The sequence below is a fragment of the Chiloscyllium plagiosum genome, unplaced genomic scaffold (genome assembly GCF_037043375.1).
Source record: "Chiloscyllium plagiosum isolate Xiang-an unplaced genomic scaffold, Cpla_swu_hap1 HiC_scaffold_27, whole genome shotgun sequence".
NCBI lineage: Eukaryota > Metazoa > Chordata > Chondrichthyes > Orectolobiformes > Hemiscylliidae > Chiloscyllium > Chiloscyllium plagiosum.
In genome coordinates this window covers 29,119,118-29,137,981 of record NW_028270165.1, presented here as the reverse complement: position 1 = coordinate 29,137,981, position 18,864 = coordinate 29,119,118, and the positions used below count along the sequence as shown (strand labels likewise).

The 18,864-nt window shown below is 49.7% G+C and overlaps 1 protein-coding gene across 4 annotated transcripts; it reads left to right on the top strand.

Annotated features, from left to right (window-relative positions):
• The first annotated feature begins 478 nt into the window (after positions 1–478).
• Positions 479–17,586, top strand: LOC122543625 (uncharacterized). 4 transcript variants are annotated; one of them, XM_087974216.1, is made up of 4 exons: positions 479–758; positions 1,348–1,508; positions 4,100–5,480; positions 16,191–17,586. In XM_087974216.1, exons 3-4 carry the CDS (start codon positions 4,210–4,212, stop codon positions 16,195–16,197), a joined length of 1,278 nt encoding a protein of 425 aa, XP_087830342.1. In that variant the 5' UTR covers positions 479–758; positions 1,348–1,508; positions 4,100–4,209; the 3' UTR covers positions 16,198–17,586. The 4 variants fall into 4 exon arrangements, with proteins under 4 accessions (XP_087830342.1, XP_043538383.2, XP_087830341.1 ...); XM_087974215.1 differs by lacking the exon at positions 479–758 and adding an exon at positions 790–1,163; XM_087974214.1 differs by lacking the exon at positions 479–758 and having other exon boundaries at positions 790–1,508.
• The last annotated feature ends 1,278 nt before the right edge of the window (positions 17,587–18,864 follow it).

Genomic DNA, 18,864 nt, shown 5'->3' with positions numbered 1-18,864 from the left:
GCTCTTTGATTGGTTTGACCATATTATAGCTCCTCAGCTCCCACTCTTTCTGTCTGTTCTGTTTAATGCTGTGACTGTTAGACATAAGTATGTAAGTTAGCTCACAGAGCTGGAAGGTTTGTTTTCAGATGTTTCATCACCACTACTAGGTAGCATCATCAAAGGGAGTCTCCGGTGAAGTGTTGGGACATACCACCAGAGCTTCACCGGAGACTCTCACTGATGATGTTACCTAGTCATGGTGACGAAACATCTGTAAGCTAACCTTCCAGCTCAGTGAGCGAACTTACATACTTACCATCAACCTGGGCTACAAATCTTCTCAAAAACCACCAACTGTTGGACACATTCTGCCGGCCAGTAGAAACCGTAATGGGGCTCTGTGCTCAAGTGGGGAAAACAAAGGTCGTCAAAGGGGCAGAGAGCCAGAGAAAGTCTGTCATTTTACCACAGGTATTTGCAGTATCTGGTATTTTCGCCATGACCAGAGTGCACTTCCTATTTCTCATAGGGTAGGGAAGCTTTTGCAACACTCCATGCACACCGCAGAAACTGGGAAACTGGTGCAGAAACACAACTTGCTACCCAACAACGCCCCCTGTCCATGACTGGGCTCTGACATTGACCAAGGGAGGGTTTGCAAACCCCCGCGCGGGCGCAGTGGCGTCCCCTGACGCAGGCGCGCGGCGCACGCGGGCGGAAGCGCGCATGCGCGATGCAGCCTGCTGCGGCCTCCCCCTCTCGCCTCGTTCCCCCCGGTGAGAGGCTATAACAGGATGCGGGCGGGAGAGCGAGAACGGGGGTCGACTAGCCTGGGGAGGCTTCTTCAGCACACAGCGGAGGTCCCGATACCGGAATTAGGCCTTCCCGGTCGCGTGTTGACAGCGAACGGGCTGGAAGGCTGCGGGGTGCCGTCTCTCGGCGGCAGGCCCCGGGTGCCGGTCGCCATCTTTGTCGGGGGCAGCGGGCGGCCTGGGCGCATGCGCGGTCATTGCTTGGGGCCAGGATCCAGAACATTGTTCCTGTCTTTCCTGAGCAGGCTGGAGGTGGACACCATAAACTCCTTTGACCAGGGGATTTACACACTTGGGGGAGCCAAGCCAACAGGAACGTTACAGAAAACAGAAAGTGCCGGAAAAACTCAGATTCTGCGTGTTGAAGAAGTCAGTGGATTTGAAATGTTAATTCAGATTTCCTCTCTGCAGATGCCACTGGACCTGCAAGTTCTCCTTTTCCTGTTTCCACTCCAGGCCCTCAGTATTTTGCGTCTACTCAAGCGAAATGTTTGCCTCTTCCGAGTTTCTATTCTGAGCTGACAGTAAAGAGTCTGTGTCTGTTCTTTTGCAGGACATCGGGAGCAGCAAATTGACGCCTGGAAACTGAAATCAAGGGTCACATCAAAGTCTGACAGAGTCACTCAGTTCATCCGGACCCAAAACATCAAGTTTTAAAATTGGAAGACAAGCGTTCGTATCTTCTGTGGGCAAAGACTTCAGCTAAGAATTCAAGTAAGTAATTGGGAGAAAGCAAACTTCAATTGGGTATGAATGGATCTGATTCAGATTAACTGGAATCAAAACTGCAACTGAACATTGTACTGCTTTTCAGTAGAGAAAGTTCTGACATTGTCAACGTATATACTCACGAATGAGGGCACACATCTCCAAAGCTCCCGAGATGACAAATTAGATAAATTAAGATGGAAAAGGAAAATGCACTTATGACAGATATGAGGTTGATAGTTCGACCGATATCCAGGCTAAATTTGGAATGTTCGGGGAGAATCAAATGATGAGCTATCCGAAGCAGAGCAGACGTACGAAAAGAAGCCAAAATTAATATAGACGTGAATCAAAATGTCTTCAGTACGCATATAAGTAGTAAAAATGTGTTAAAGAAGTAGATCCAATTAGGAACTGAAAAGGGAGCAGAGGAGATGGAAATTGATAGAATTTGTGATAGAAACAAAATAAAATAAAAAGATAGAAACTGAAGAGGAGATGGCTGAGATTTCAAATATAGATTTTGTACCCCCTGTGTAAAGAAAGAAAATGCTATTCAGGCTTTAGAAAAAGAGAAGGAAATTAAGAGACCTGAAAGGTTTAACATTGTAACAGATATAAAATTGAATAAGCTGTGAGCTGAAAAATGTAACACTTTGAATGAGAAGTGTAACATTTGCAATTCTCCAGCCTTCTGTCACCAGTGGTTAGGTAAAAGCAGGGACTGCAGATGCTGGAAACCAGAGTCTAGATTAGAGTGGTGCTGGAAAAGCGCAGCAGGTCAGGCAGCATCTAAGGAGCAGGAGAATCGACGTTTCAGGCATAAGCCCTTCTTCAGCTCTGATCTCCAGCATCTGCAGTCCTCACTTTCTCATAGTTGAATAAGCTGTGAGTCATACTTGATGAGATGCGTCCAAGGATTATTGAAGGCAGTTACAGTAGAAATTGTAGTGGCAAAGACTAATTTTCCCTGAGACTTGGGACTGGTGACAGTCCCTGATTCTATTCCTGATGAAGGGCTTTTGCCCGAAACGTCGATTTTCCTGCTCCTCAGATGCTGCCTGAACTGCTGTGCTTTTCCAGCACCACTCTAATCTAGACTCTGGTTTCCAGCATCTGCAGTCCCTGCTTTTACCTAACCACTGGTGACAGAAGGCTGGAGAATTGCAAATGTTACACTTCTCATTCAAAAAAGATAAGGTCAGCAACTACAAACCAGTTAAACGTGGTGGGGAAGCTTTCAAAAATGATAATTCAAATTAAAATGAACAGTAACTGGAGCAAATTTGGCTTTATTAAGGAGAGCCATCATGTCTAATGACATGATATTTTTGATGAGGTAATGAAGTTAGTTGTTAGGGTAATGTTGATGTGCTTTACATGGACTTCTGAAATACATGCTGTGCAACAGAAACTTGAAAGGGCTCAGAAAAGATTTACAAGATGTTGCTAGGGTTGGAGGGTTTGAGCTACAGGGAGAGGCTGACCAGGCTGAGGCTGTTTTCCCTGGAGCATCGGAGGCCGAGGAGTGACCTTACAGAGGTTTATAAAATCATGAGGGGCATGGATAGAATAAATAGACAAGGTCTTTTCCCTGAGGTGGGGGAGTCCAGAACTAGAGGGTGTAGGTTTACGGTGAGAGGGGAAAGATTTAAAAGGGACCTAAGGGGCAACTGTTTCAAGCACAGGGTGGTGCCTGTATGGAATGAGCTACATGAGGAAGTAGTGGAGGCTGGTACAATTGCAACATTTAAAAGGCATCTGGATGGGTATATGAACAGGAAGGGTTTGGGGGGATATGGGCCAGGTGCTGGCAGGTGGGACTAGATTGGGTTGGGATATCTGGTCGGCATGGACGGGTTGGACCGAAGGGTCTGTTTCCGTGCTGTACATCTCTATGACTCTATGACTGAGGCGGAGCTCATGGAATAACAGAGGGGTTGTCTTGTGGTGCAGTGTTAGTGTCCGTACCTCTGGACCAGGAGACCCAGGGTTCAAGTCCTACCTGCTCCAGAAGTGTGTGATTACATCCCTGAACAGGTCAATTAGAAAAATCGATTAGAAGGGACAGCATCACATTTAATCTGAAACTGACTGAGTGGCAGGAGAGAGAGAGAGAGAGGTTTCTCGTTCATAGATGCTTTTCAGATTGCGGGAATGTTAATCGTGGAGCTCCCAGGGATTGCTTTTTCTAAGTTGCGTCAAGACCCTTGAGTACAGAGTATAATTTTAGATTACTTACGGTGTGGCAACAGGCCCTTCGGCCCAACAAGTCCACACCGACCCTCCATAGAGCAACCCACCCAGACCCATTCCCCTACATTTACCCCTTCACCTAACACTACGGGCAATTTAGCACGGCCAGTTCACCCTACCCTGCACATTTTTATATTTTGGCAGAGTCTCCCGTGAGTTTGGACTGTCTGGCAGTTCCCATTCCCAGAAGGAATTTATGACAATCCAGCAGCTTTCGCGGTCACACTTTTTTGCCACTGCTGGCCCCACAAACGCTCGTTCATTTCCATTTCACGACGTGCCTTTGTGTTTCCATGGGTTCTTACTCACTCTGGTTTTCCTTTCTGACATCCGTTTCACAGGGCGTTCGGATGAGGGACGCCTCCGGTCGGGGAACCGGCGCCCAACCTCCCACCTGGACCTGATCGAGTCGCCCAATTTGTGACAACCCCAACTCCGTCAAAGATTGGGTATGGAAGGAGGGAACAGCGGAGGAGAACTGTGCGCCGAGTGCGGGCAGAGCTTCCCTCGGTCGCCTGACCTGCCACGACATGAGTGCGGGCCCGTCGGGGTGAAGCCGTGGAGGTGTGGAGTCTGCGCAAAAGCGTTCAATTATCCGTCGGATCTGGACCTGCACCAGCGCAGTCACACTGGCGAGAGGCCGTTTATCTGCTCCACGTGCGGGAAGGGATTCGCTCGTTCCTCCTACCTGCTGTTACACCAGCGAGTGCACACCGGGGAGAAGCCGTTCACCTGCTCTGTGTGTGGGAAGGGATTCACTCAGTCCTCCAACCTGCAGACACACCAGCGGGTTCACACCGAGGAGAGGCCTTTTGAATGTCCGGACTGCGGGAAATTCTACAAAAGCTCCTGGGACTTGATGCGGCACCAACGTGTCCACACCAACGAGAGGCCGTTCAGGTGCTCATGCTGCGGGGCCGGTTTCAAACGTTCATCTCACCTCACTGTCCACCAGCGGACTCACACTGGGTGGAAGCTGTTCACTTGCTCGACCTGTGGCAAGGGATTTACCCAGTCGACCTCCCTGCTGTTGCACCAGCAAGTTCACAGCGGGGAGAGCCCGTTCACCTGCGCCTTGTGCGGCATGGGCTTCACTCAGAAATCCCATCTGCTGACCCACCAGCGGGTTCACACTGACGAGAGGCCGTTCAAGTGCCTGGTTTGTGGAAAGGGCTTTAAGAGTCCCGGTGAACTGACGCGGCACCAGCGCGTTCACTCGGACGAGAGACCGTTCAGGTGCTCCGAATGCGGGACTGGCTTCAAGCAGTCGTCTCAACTGACTGTCCACCAGCGGGTTCACACCGGGGAGAGGCCCTTCACCTGCTCCGAGTGCGGGAAGGGCTTCAGTTGCTCGTTCAACCTGCTGACCCACCAGCGGGTTCACACCGGGGAGAGGCCCTTTATCTGCTCCCAGTGCGGGAAGGGATTCACTCAGTCGTCCAGCCTGCTGACGCACCAGGGCGTTCACACCGGCGAGAGGCCGTTCGCCTGCTCCAGTTGCGGGAAGGGGTTCGCCCGGTTGTCCACCCTGCTGACCCACCAGCGCGTCCACACCGGGGAGAAACCCTTCAGCTGCTGCGAGTGTGGGAAGGGGTTCACTCAGTCGTGCCACCTGCAGAGACACCAGCGTGTCCACACTGGGGAGAGGCCTTTCACCTGCACCGTGTGCGGGAAGGGATTCACTCAGTCGTCCAACCTCACGATGCATCAGCGAGTTCACAAGTAAGTGCAGCGGTTGGGGCTTGCTGTCGGTCGCTGAACCACGTTTGTTGAGTCTATTTCCGCTGATGTTCATAAAGTCCAGCCCAGTTATCAGGGACAACACGGTAGAAAAACAAATGAGTTTTATTAAAGGTCAGTAAGTTCCTTTTGGAAGGGCTGTCTCCTTCTTGGGCCCTTGTTTTTGGAGGTGGGAGAGGTCTGGGATACCTTCTCCGGCAAGTTCGAACAGCACTCGTGGATCCCGGATATCTGGCGCTCCTTCGGGAATCCGTCCAGCTGAGGAGAGACATAGGGTCGGGGGGAGGCCATTCAGCCGCTTGTGCCCATGTCACTTTAACCACACTGTCTTGCCTGCTTCCCGTAGAGGGCTAGGCAAAAGTGAAGGCTGCGGATGCTGGAGACATCAGAGTCGAGAGTGTGGCGCTGGAAAAGCGCGGCAGGTCAGGCAGCATCCGGGCGACGCTCGATTGAGAGATTGTTTCCTCTGGTGGGAGAAGTCGGAAAGTACAGGGGCCCGGTCACGGGAGGGAGGGGACAATCTCTCATCAGTGAGATAAGGAGGCGCCGCCTCAATTGAAGGAACGTGAATTTGGAATTGTCCACCCCAACAGGTTGGGGACGCTTCATTGCTGGATATATTTCGGGCTGAGACATAAACTGGGTCTTACAGGGAATGGGGTGGGGGGGGGGGATGTAGGGGTGGACAAAAAAGGTGCAGTGAAGCCTGAGATCAGCCCTTATCCTATCCAGTAACACAGCAGGCTGGACTCACCAAATGGTCTCAAAAACATCACACAGCAGAAGAGGAACCATAATGTCTGCAGAGTCATACAGCACAGAAACAGACCCCTCAGTCCTACTCATCCATGCAGACCAGATGTCCCAACGTAAGCTAGTCCCATTTGCGAGCACTTGGCGCGTATCCCTCTAAACCCTTCCTATTCGTATACCCAGCCAGATGCCTTTTAAATGTTGTAATTGTACCAGCCTCCACCACTTCCTCTGACAGGTTACACCCGAAACTCGACTTTTCCGACTCCTGATGCTGCTGTGTTCTTCCAGCCTCCTGCCTGTCCACATTCCATACACGTACCACTCTCTGTGTGAAAAGGTTTTCCCACCACAGGGAAAAGACTTTGTCAATTAACCCCGTCCATGGCCCTCGTGACTTTTTAAACCTCCATAAGGTCACTACTCAGCCTCCGACGCTCCAGGGAAAACAGCCCCAGCCTGTTCAACCTCTCTCTGTAGCTCAAACCCTCCAACCCTGGCAACATCCTTGGAAATCTTTTCTGAGCCCTTTCAGGTTTCACAACATCTTTCCGATAGGAAGGAGACCAGAGTTGCACGCAATATTCCAACAGTGGCCTAACCAATGTCCTGTACAGCTGCAACATGACCTCCCAATTCCTATACTCAATACTCTGACCAATAAAGGAAAGCAGACCAAACACCTTTACTATCCTATCTACCTGTGACTCCACTGTCAAGGAGCTATGAACCTGCACTGCAAGGTCTCTCTGTTCAGCAACACTCCCTAGGACCTTACCATTAAGTGTATAAGTCCTGCTAAGATTTGCTTTCCCAAATGCAGCACCTTGCATTTATCTGAATTAAACTCCATCTGCCACCTCTCAGCCCATTGGCCCATCTGATCAAGATCCTGTTGTAATCTGAGGTAACCTTCCTCGCTGTCCACTACACCTCCAATTTTGGTGTAATCCGCAAATTTACGCAATGTACCTCTTATGTTCACATCTGTCATTTCAAGTTACACGTCATCCTGGGTGGCACGGTGGCTCAGTGGTTAGCACTGCTGCCTCACAGCGCCAGGGTTCAGGTTCGATTCCGCCCTCAGGTGACTGTCTGTGTGGAGTTTGCACATTCTCCCCGTGTCTGCTTGGGTTTCCTCCGGGTGCTCCGGTTTCCTCCCACAGTCCAAAGATGTGCAGGGTCAGGTGAATTGGCCATGCTAAATTACCCGTAGTGATAGGTGCATTAGTCAGAGGGAAATGGGTCTGGGTGGGTTACTCTTTGGAGGGTCCGTGTGGACTGGTTGGGCCGAAGGGCCTGTTTCCACACTGTAGGGAGCCTAATCTAATCTTTCCTATAGCTGGGAGACCAGAATTGCACACAGTATTCCAAATCTATTGTTGTAAAGGAGTCCAGTCTCACTTACAATGTCCAGTACAGTCGCAGCATGACCTCCCAATTCTTATACTCAATGCACTGACCAGTAAAGGAAAGCCTACCAAATACCTATAGCTTTACATTGAGGGGTGATAGATAGCGGACAGATATAGGGGTAGTTTCTTCACTCAGAGTAGTAGGGATGTGGAACGGCCTGCCTGCAACAGTAGTAGACTCATCGACGTTAAGGGCATTTAATCGGGCATTGGTCGGACATATGGATAATAATGGAACAGTGTAGGTTTGCTGGGAATCGGATTAATTTCACAGGTCAGTGCAACATCGAGGGCCGATGTAACGTTCTATGTTCCACGATGTCTCTCCTGCCCGATGGGGGAGATCAGGGAGTTGTCTCCTGTCCCTGATGGCTGTGTCTGCAGGAAGTGTGACCGGCTACAGTGGTTGGACACACGGAGAAGCAGAGAGGGGTCAGAGAGTGTGATGGACTCTAGTTACAGGGAGGTGATCACACTGCAGCTTCAGTCAGGTAGATGGGTGACCCCGCCGGGAGAGACAGGCGGGTAATGCAGGAGTCGCCAGTGGCTATTCCCCCTCTGTAACAGGAGACGCTGTTGGAGGGGTGGGGGGTGGTGAATAGCGCCTCAGGGGAGCAGCAGCCAGGCCTGTGGCACTGCAACTGGCTCTGCTTTCCATCCGGGGTCAGGCAAGGTCCAAGCAAGCAGCAGTGTCATAGAGATGTACAGCATGGAAACAGACCCTTCGGTCCAACCCGTCCATGCTGACCAGATATCCCAACCCAATCTAGTCCCACCTGCCAGCACCCGGCCCATATCCCTCCAATCCCTTCCTATTCATATACCCATCCAAATGCCTTTTAAATGTTGTAATTGTACCAGCCTCCACCACTTCCTCTGGCAGTTCATTCCATACACATACCACCCTCTGTGTGAAAAGGTTGCCCCTTAGGTCTCTTTTATATCTTGCCCCTCTCACCCTATACCTATGCCCCGTAGATCTGGACTCCCCGACCCCAGGGAAAAGACTTTGTCTATTTACCATATCCAAGCCCCTCATAATTTTGTAAATCTCTACAAGGTCACTCCTCAGCCTCTGACGCTCCAGAGAAAACAGCCCCAGCCTGTTCAGCCTCTCCCTGTGGCTCAAACCCTCCAACCCTGGCAAATCCTTGTAAATCTTTTCTGAACCCTTTCAAGTTTCACAACATCTTTCCAATAGGAAGGAGACCAGAATTGCACGCTATATTCCAACAGTAGCCTAACCAATGTCCTGTACAGCTGCAACATGACCTCCCAACTCGTGTACTCAATACTCTGACCAATAAAGGAAAGCATACCAAACGCCTTCTTCACTATCCTATCTACCTGTGACTCCACTTTCAAGGAGATATGAACCTGCACTCCAAGGTCTCTTTGTTCAGCAACACCCCCTAGGACCTTACTAGTATAAGTCCTGCTAAGATTTGCTTCCCCAAAATGCAGCACTTCGCATTTATCTGAATTAAACTCCATCTGCCACTTCTCAGCCCATTGGCCCATCTGGTCCAGATTCTGTTGTAACCCGAGGTAACCCTCTTCGCTGTCCACTCCACCTCCAGTTTTGGGGTCATCTGCAAACTTACTAACTGTACCTTTTATGCTCACATCCAAATCATTTATGTAAATGACAAAAAGTGGAGTGTCGGAGATTCCCTAGTTAGCGGCATTTCTGTGGCCACGTTCGAGACTCCGGGATGTCGTGTTGCCTCCCTGGGGCCAGGGTCAGGGATGGCTCGAAGCGATTACACAAACTTGTTTAGAGGGAAGGTGAGCAGCCAGAGGTCGTGGTGCAGGTTTGTACCAACGTCCGAGGCAGAAAGAGGGATGAGGTCTTGCGCACTGAGTATAGGGACTTAGGAAAGAGGTTATAAAGCAGAGCTTCGAGAGTAGTAATCTCAGGGTTACTGCCAGTACCACCTGCTAGAGAGGCAAGGAGTAGAAAGATAGGACAGATGAATACAGTGGCTCAGTGGTTAGTACTGCTGCCTCACAGCGCCAAGGACCCGGGTTCGATTCCAGCCTCGGGGTGACTGTGTGGAGTTTGCACGTTCTCCTAGTGTCTGCGTGGGTTTCCTCTGGGTGCTCCGGTTTCCTCCCACAATCCAAAGATGTGCAGGTCAGGTGAATTGGCCTTGCTAAATTGCCCACAGTGTTAGGTGCATTAGTCAGAGGGAGACAGGTCTGGGTGGGTTGCTGTTCGGAGGGTTGGTGTGAACTTGTTGGGTCGAATGGCCTGTTTCCACACTGTAGGGGAATCTAATGCAATCTAATCTAAACTAACATGTGGCTAAGGAGCCGGTTCAGGGGGCAGGGTTTCAGGTTCTTGAATGATTGGGACCACTTCTGTACCAGAGGGACGGGTTGCACACAGACTGCAGGAGAACCTCACAGGGAGGTTCGCTAGTGCTACTCGGGAGATTTGAAACTCGAGTGGCAGGGGACTGGGAAACACAGCAGCAAATGGAGGGATTGAAGAAAAGATCGATGTTAGGACCAATATATCAGAAAGAAAGGACAGGCAGAGACAGGTAAATGAACATGATGGTACTAATGGGCTGAAGTGTGTTGATTTCAAACCAATGAATCTTCCAGGTAAGGCTCAGATCCTGAATCAGTACGTGGGGCTATGACTTTGTGGCCATTACGGAGATCTAGTTGAGAGAGGGTTCTAGGTTATCATTGTTTTAGATGGGATAGAGAGGAAGGCAGAAGAGGTGGGGGAGTTGCATTAGATTACATTAGATTCCCTACAGTGTGGAAACAGCCCTTCGGCCCAACCGACCCTCCGAAGAGGAACCCACCCAGACCTGTCTCCCTCTGACTAATGCACCTAACACTATGGGCAATTTAGCATGGCCAATTCACCTAACCTGCCCATCTTTGGATATACTAATCAGGAAGAATGTTCCATCTGCAGTCAGAGAGGACGTACTGGAGGGCTCATCCACCTGAGGCAGTCTGGCTAGAGCTCAAAATTAAGCTGGGTGCAGTCACTCTGATAGGATTTTACTATAGGCCCCGTCCAACAGCCACCAAGAGACTGACTGAGGGAACAAATACGTCAGCAGATTATGGAAAGCTGCAATAAAAACAGAGTTGGCATAGTGGGTGAGTTTCATTCCCCCAATATTGACAGGGGACTCTCTTCCAGCAAGAGGCACAGACGGTGCATCCAAGAGGGTTTCTTGAAACTGTGTGTGGATAGTCCAACCCCACTTGAGGAGGGGCCTCACTGGACTTGTATTGGCAAATGGGCCTGGCCAGGTGACTGACCTTTCAATGGGAGAGTGTTTTGGAAACTGTCATCACAACCCCTTGAGTTTTCAGACAGCTATGAGCATGGATGAGTTGGGGCCTTGCAGGGACTTCCCAAGGGGGAAGGCAAGTTGGGTCAGTATTAGGCAGGAGCCAGGGAGTGTGAATTGAGAGGGACTGTGATCAGAGTTTAGATCAGAGTGGTGCTGGAAAAGGACAGCAGGTCAGGCAGCATCCGAGGAGCAGGAAAATCAACGTTTCGGGCAAAAGCCCTTCATCAGGAATAGAGGCAGGGAGCCGCCGGGGTGGAGAGAGAAATGAGAGGGGGGTTGGGGCTGGCGAGAAGGTAGCACTTCAACCCCAGGGCATCAAAGTCGATTTCACCAGTTTCCTCATTTCCACTCCCCCCACCTTACCTCAGTTCCAACCTTCCAGCTCAGCACCGCCCTCATGACCTGTCCTACCTGCCAATCTCCCTTCCCATCTATCCACTCCACCCTCCCCTTTGACCTATCACCTCCATCTCCACCCCCATTCACCTATTGTACTCTTTGCTACCTTCCCCCACCCTCCCCTCTGACCTATCACCTCCATCCCCACCCCCATTCACCTATTGTACTCTTTGCTACCTTCCCCCACCCTCCCCTCTGACCTATCACCTCCATCCCCACCCCCATTCACCTATTGTACTCTTTGCTACCTTCCCCCACCCTCCCCTCTGACCTATCACCTCCACCCCCACCCCCATTCACCTATTGTACTCTTTGCTACCTTCCCCCACCCTCCCCTCTGACCTATCACCTCCATCCCCACCCCCATTCACCTATTGTACTCTATGTTACCTTCTCCCCAGCCCCAACCCCCCCATTTATCTCTCCACTCTGCAGGCTCCCTGCCTCTATTCCTGATGAAGGGCTTTTGCCCGAAACGTCGATTTTCCTGCTCCTCGGATGGATGCTGCCTGACCTGCTGTGTTTTTCCAGCACCACTCTAATCTAGACTCTGGTTTCCAGCATCCGCAGTCCTCACTTTTGCCTAGGGACTGTTATCAGGGCAAGTCCACATTTGACAGGCAGGAATTGTTTAAAGATCACTTGATGAGAGTTCAAGACTGACATGTTCCAGTAAGGAGGAAGAACAAGGGTGGCTAGGTAATGGGACGCTTCGATAACGAGGGAGGTTGCAAATTTAGTGAAAAGATAAAAAGAAGGTAAAATCGGACAGGGCCCATGAGGATTATAAGAAAAACAAGAAAGTACTCGAGTAGGGAATTAGGAGAGAAAGAAGGGGCCATTGAAATGACCTTAGTAAATGAGATTAGATTAGATTCCCTACAGTGTGGAAATAGGGCCTTCGGCCCAACCTGTCCACACCGATCCTCCGAAGAGTAACCCACCCAGACCCATTCCCCTACCCCTGACTAATGCACCTAACACTATGGGGCAATTTAGCATGGCCAATTCACCTGATCTGCACATCTTTGGATTGTAGGAGGAAACCGGACCACCCAGAGGAAACCCACGCAGACACGGGGGAGAATGTGCAAACTCCACACAGACAGTCACCCGAGGCTGGAATCGAACCTGGGTCCCTGGCGCTGTGAGGCAGCAGTGCTAACCACTGAGCCAGCGTGCCACCCCACACGTTAAGGTTAAAGAGAATCCCAAAGAATCCCATTAGATTCAATAAAAACAAGAGGGCAGTTAGGGAGAAGGTCGGACCACCTAAGGATAAAGGAGAGAACTCGTGCTTGGAGGCCGAGGATGTGAGTGAGATCCTGAATGAGCACTTTACATCGTAGTCACCCAGGAGAACGATATGGAGGATGGTGAGATTTGTGTGGAGCATGCTCAGATACTCAGGCACTTTGAGAACAAAGGAAAGAAGTGGTGTTGGATCTCTTGAAGAGCAGTAAGGTGGCTAAGTCACCCGGGCCTGATGGGATCTACCCAAGGTTACTGAGAGAGGAGATTGCTGAGGCCCTGACCAAGATCTCTTGTATCCTCACTAGCCACTGGAGGGGTCCCAGCGGACTGGGCAAGTTGCTGATGCTCCTCTGGTTAAGAAGAGAAGTAGGGATAATCCTGGAAACCACAGACCAGTGAGTCTCAAATCGGTGATTGGGAATCTATTGGAGAGAATTCTTCTGGATAGGATTGACACACATTTGGAAAAACACTGCCTAGTTAGGGACGCTCATGGGCAGGTCATGTCTTCCTAACTTGATTGAATATTTCGAGGAGGTGACGAAGATGATAGATGAGGGTAGGACAGTAGACGTTGTTTCCAAGGATTTCAGCAAGGCTTTGGACAAGGTCCCTCATGGTAGGGGAGAAAGTGAGGTCTGCAGATGCTGGAGATCAAAGTTGAAACTTTATTGCTGGAACAGCACAGCAGGTCAGGCAGCATCCAGGGAACAGGAGATTCGACGTTTTGGGCACAGGCCCTTCTTCAGGAATGAACATGGTAGGCTAATCCAGAAGTTTAGGATGATTGGGATCCACGGTGACTTGGCTACATGGATTCAGAATTGGCTTGCCCATACAGGGCAAAGGGTAGCGATGGAAGGGTGCTTTTTCAGGCTGAAGGTCCCTGACTAGTGTTGTTCTACAGGGATCGGTACTGGAACTTCTACCATTTGTGATATACATAAATGACTGAGATGAAAACATAGGTCAATGGGTTAGTAAGTTTGCAGGTCAGGCAGCATCCGAGGAGCAGGAAAATTGACGTCTCGGGAATCTCCTGCCTGAAACGTCGAATTTCCTGCTCCTCGGATGCTGCCTGACCTGCTGTGCTTTTCCAGCACCACTCTGATCTCCAGCATCTGCAGTCCTCACTTTCGCCTAGTAAGTTTGCAGTCAACGCACAGATTGGTGGAGCTGTGGATAGTGTAGAAGGTTATCAGAATATAGATCGGTTGCGGATATCAGCCGAGAAATGGCAGATGGAGATCAATGCGGATAAGTGTGAGATGCTGCACTTTGGAAGATGAAACGTTAAGGGAAAGTGTACAGTTAATGGCAGGACCCTTAACAGCACTGATGTACGGAAGGATCTTCGGGTTCAAGTCGATAGCTCTCTGAAATTGGAAACACAGGTAGGTAAGGTGGTTGAAGAAGGCCTTTACTGGTCGACGAATTGAGTACAAAAATTAGTTGGATAGAGCTCTTAAGGATAGTGGAACAAGGGTTATGGGGATAAGGCAGGAACAAGATACTGATTGAGGATGATCAGCCATGATCATAATGAATGGTGGTGCTGGCTCGAAGGGCAGAATGGCCTACTCCTGCACCTATTGTCTATTGTTAGTTATCTTGATGCAGCTTTCGAAGACTTTGCTGAGAATACTGCATTCAGTCCTGGTCGCCACATTACAGGAAGGAGGTGGAGGGTTTGGAGAGGGCACAGAAGAGGTTAACCAGGATGCTGCCTGGATTAGAGAGCCTGAGAGGCTGGAAAAACTCGGGTTATTTTCTCTGGAGTGGCAGGGAATGAGAGGAGACTGGATAGGAGCCGAGGAAACGATGAGCTGCATAGACAAGGTTGGCAGTCACAATCGTTTTCCCAGGATTGAAATGTCTCATGCTCAGGGGAATGCATTGAAGGTGAGAGAGGGACTGTGAAAAGGAGACGGGAGGGGCAGGTTTTTTACACAGAGTGGTAGGAGACTGGAAAGCAGTGTCAGTGTGGGGCTGGTTGAGGCACATACAATAAGGGCATTTAAGGGACTTTGAGATAAGTGTATGAATGTGCAGGGAATGGAGGGATATGGTCCAAGGTTTGGTTTCATTTAGCATCATGTTTGGCACATTCCTGTGCTGTACTGCTCTATATTCTAACTGCCCTACTCTCATCCAAACACTTGGTCACCTCCTCAACACACACTGTTAGGCATAACCTCCCTCTGACAACATTGTTAACTCTCCCTAATTAAATCTTGCCTCTCCAAATGGAAATTAATTTTCTTCTGCATTTTTTTTTAAGATTCCCTACAGTGTAGAAACAGGCCCTTCGGCCCAACAAGTCCACACCGATCCTCGGAAGAGTAACCCACCCAGACCCATTCCTCTACCCTATATTTACCCCTGTGGGCAATTTAGCGTGGCCAATTCACCCTAACCTGCACATCTTTGAGTTGGGGGAGGAAACCCATACAGACGTGGGGAGAATGTGCAAACTCCACACAGACAGTCGCCCTGAGGCTGGAATCGAACCTGGGACCCTGGCGTTGTGAGGCAGCAGTGCTAACCACTGAGCCACCGTGCCACCCTGTTTTCCTGTAACCTGACACCTTACTCTTCACTCAACCATCCTACCAATCTTACCATCATCAGCAAATGTACTTATCATCTCTCCCAATTCTCATCCACAGAGTTGTGGAGTTATTTAGAATTTTTTTTTCTTAGAATTACAGAACACCTACGTGTGGAAACAGGCCCTTCAGCCCAACAAGTCCACACCGACCCTCCGAAGAGTAACTCACCCAGACCCGTTCCACTACCCTATATTTACCCCTATGGGCAATTTAGCACGGCCAATTCACACTAGCCTGCACATCTTTGGGTTGTGGGAGGAAACCGGAGCACCCGGAGGAAACCCATACAGACACGGGGAGAATGTGCAAACTCCACACAGACAGTTCCCCGAGGCTGGAATTGAACCCGGGTCCCTGGCGTTGTGAGGCAGCAGTGCTAACCACTGAGCCACCATGCCACCCCCTATTTTTCTCCACTACGTTACTTACCACCGATGTTAGACTCATTGGTCTATAGTTCCTGGTCTGTCTCTATCACCCTCCTTATTAAGTGGAACCGCATTAGCTATCCTCCAATCCTGTGGCCAAAAATGATTTAAAACTTTGGGTCAGGGCGCCTGTAATTTCCTCCCTCATCTCCCACGACAGCACGGGATACAGTTCATCCCGCCTAGGCTATTTGTCCACTTTTAAATCAGTCAAAAACAACCTCATTTCTTAGGAACTGCTTTTGTGTGTTGTGTTCTTCTACAACTGGAGGAGATCTCGGGATAAAAATTGTCTCAGCCGCTGCCGATAATATCCTGCTTTAGTTAGGAAGGTTCTCTTTGCTTTCAATGGAAATCTGTTGTTGGTTTTGATTTCTTAATTTCATTACCCCATCGGTTTGAGGGAGTAAAAAAGGAAATGAATTCCAGAGAAACTGGAGTTGTCTGTTCTGAATTTCTAAGCTGGATTCACAGTTTTAGTAAACATCAACTCTTTACACAGGGAATGATTTGCAGACAGGAAACTCAAACCAAGCATCACATCGAGATCTGGAGTCACTCGACCGATCAGAGCCGAAATAAGAGGGGCCTTTGACTGTGGAAGGAGAAATGTTCTGTGACAGAAAGTGTTTTTTTAAAAGTAAGTGTGACTGAAAGATCACTGCAACACGCTTTGGAGTGAGAGTGTTCCTGTGTACGGACAATGGAAAGAGCTTTAAACAGTTCCACAGAGTGGGGAGAAAGCGGCGCACCGCCAGCAGGGAGAAACCATATGTGTGTAGACGAGGTTTCAAATGATAATCCAATCTGGAGAGAGAGGGCAGCACAAGGACAGCTGCATCATGGAGAAACCAGGGAAATGTGTAAACTGGGAGAAAGGATTCAATTCCGATCTGAGTTTGAAATCCCTTGGTGCGATCACATTGGGGGGAGAGTGCTCCCAAGTATGGGAAAGAATTCACGTGGTCATGGCCGAACGATGGACCAACTTACTGACTCTTGACTCAAGACCCTTTAAATGTGCTGACTTTCTGAGATGAGCTTTCAAAGTCCGAGGAATCTGTTGATCCACCCAGCGGATGGGGAGAAACTATTCACCTGCTTCGTGTGTCGGAAGCAGTTCATTCTCAGTGAGTTTGTGCTGAGGCAAAACCTTTTAAATGTTCTGGGGGGACTTTTAAAAGCAGCGATGATCTGCTGAGACACGAACAGCAGGGACTGGGTTCTGCTGAAGTTGCTGCTGTTAATCACATCCAGAACCTGACCATCCTCATTCTAAGAGAACTTGTCTCTGTTGATGTAAATAGTCACTCTGACGAGGTTGAAGTGTAATATTCTGGATGTAGATTAAATAAATCAGCTTTGTGTCAAATGCACAGTTGTCAAGTCCTTGCGGGGAGGCTGATGTCCTGTTACTGATTGATTCATGTTTTAGCTCCTTTCTCCTCTTGATGTAAGACTTTTTATAGAGTCGTAGAATCCCTATATTGTGGAAACAGGCCCTTCATCCCAACAAGTCCACACTGACCCCCAGACCCATTCGCCTACCTTATTACTCTGCATTTACCCCTGACTAATGCACCTAACCTACACATTCCTGAACACTCTGGGCAATTTAGCCTGGCCAATCCACCCTAACCTGCACATCTTTGGACTGTGGGATGGAACCAGAGCACCCAGAGGGAACCCACGCAGACCCGAGGGGGAGAATATGCAAACTCCCCACAGTCGCCCAAGGCTGGAATTGAACCAGGTCACTCGCACTGAGAGGCAGCAGTGTAAGCCACCTTCCACCACTTCAGACTGTAACCTCTGATTTAACGTAGGAAAATGCTACAGTAAACACGCACAGGAAGATCCCATACTTAGAAATGTGATTATAGGGGTGGCAGAGTGATTAGCACCATTGCCTCACAGCGCCAGGGACCCGGTTCGATTTCAGCCTCGGGTGACTGTGCAAACTCCACACATACAGACATTCTCCCCCCCGCATCTACCTGGGTTACCTCCGAGAGCTCTTGTTTGCCATGCTAAATTACCCATAGCGTACAGTAGATCTGTTAGCCACAAGGTTACAGGGATAGGTTAGAGGACTGGGTCTGGGTGGGATGCTGTTTGGAGGGTCGGTGTGGGCTTGTTGGGCCGAAGGGCCTAAATGGATTCTCTAATCAGAATCGCTACATTGTGGAAAGAGGTCACTTGGCCCATCAAGTCTGCAACAACTCTCTGAAGAGTATCCCACCCAGATGCAGCGTTTTCTACCCCCGCCCCCCCACATCCCCAACCCTCACACTTACTATGGCCAATCCACCTAAAGTGCACATCTTTGGGCTGAGAGAGGAAACCAGAGCACCCAGAGGGGACCCAAGCAGACACTGGGAGAATGTGCAAACTCCTCATAGACAGTCACCCAAAGCTGCAATCCAATCTGGGGCTGTTAATCTGCCGCCCAGTCCATTGATTCATTGATGGTTCTTGAGGGATGAGTATAGAACAGTTCACCAGCAAAACCCGCCGACCCTTCACAATAACCTCATGAGAACTTGCCCATCCATCTTCGAGGGCCCACCTGTAGCTTTAGTTGGAGATTTCATCTGACAGGTTTTTTTTATTCATTTGTGGGAGTTGGGCATCACTGACTGGCCAGCATTGACAAGGTGGTGGTGAGCTGCCTTCTTAAACGGCTGCAGTCCACTTGCTGTGGGTTAACCCACAATGCCGGTAGGGAGGGAATTCCAGGATTTTGACCCAATGACTGTGAAGGAACAGCAGTATATTTCCAAGTCAAGATGGTGAGTGGCTTGGGAGGGGAACTTGCAGGTGGTGGTGTTCCCAAGTAACTGCTGCCCTTGCCCTTCTCGATGGAAGTGGTCGTGGGTTTGGAAGCGGCTGCTTAAGGATCTTAAGTGAATTTCAGCAGTGCATCTTGTAGATAGTACACACTGCTGCTACTGAGCCCCGGTGGTGAAGAGATTGACTGTTTGTAGATGTGGTGCCAATCAAGCGGGTTGCTTTGTCCTGGATGGTGTCAAGCTTCTTGAGTGTTACTGGGGCTGCCCCATCCAGGGCAAGTGGGGAGTGTTCCATCCCACTCCTGACTTGTGCCTTGTAGATGGTGTTTAGACTTTGGGGTGTCAGGAGATGAGTTACTCGCCACAGTATCCCGAGTCTCTGAC

Bases quoted from the DNA above. Each gene is read 5' to 3' on its own strand.
- LOC122543625 (XM_087974216.1), top strand. From the start codon at position 4,210: ATGGAAGGAGGGAACAGCGGAGGAGAACTGTGCGCCGAGTGCGGGCAG.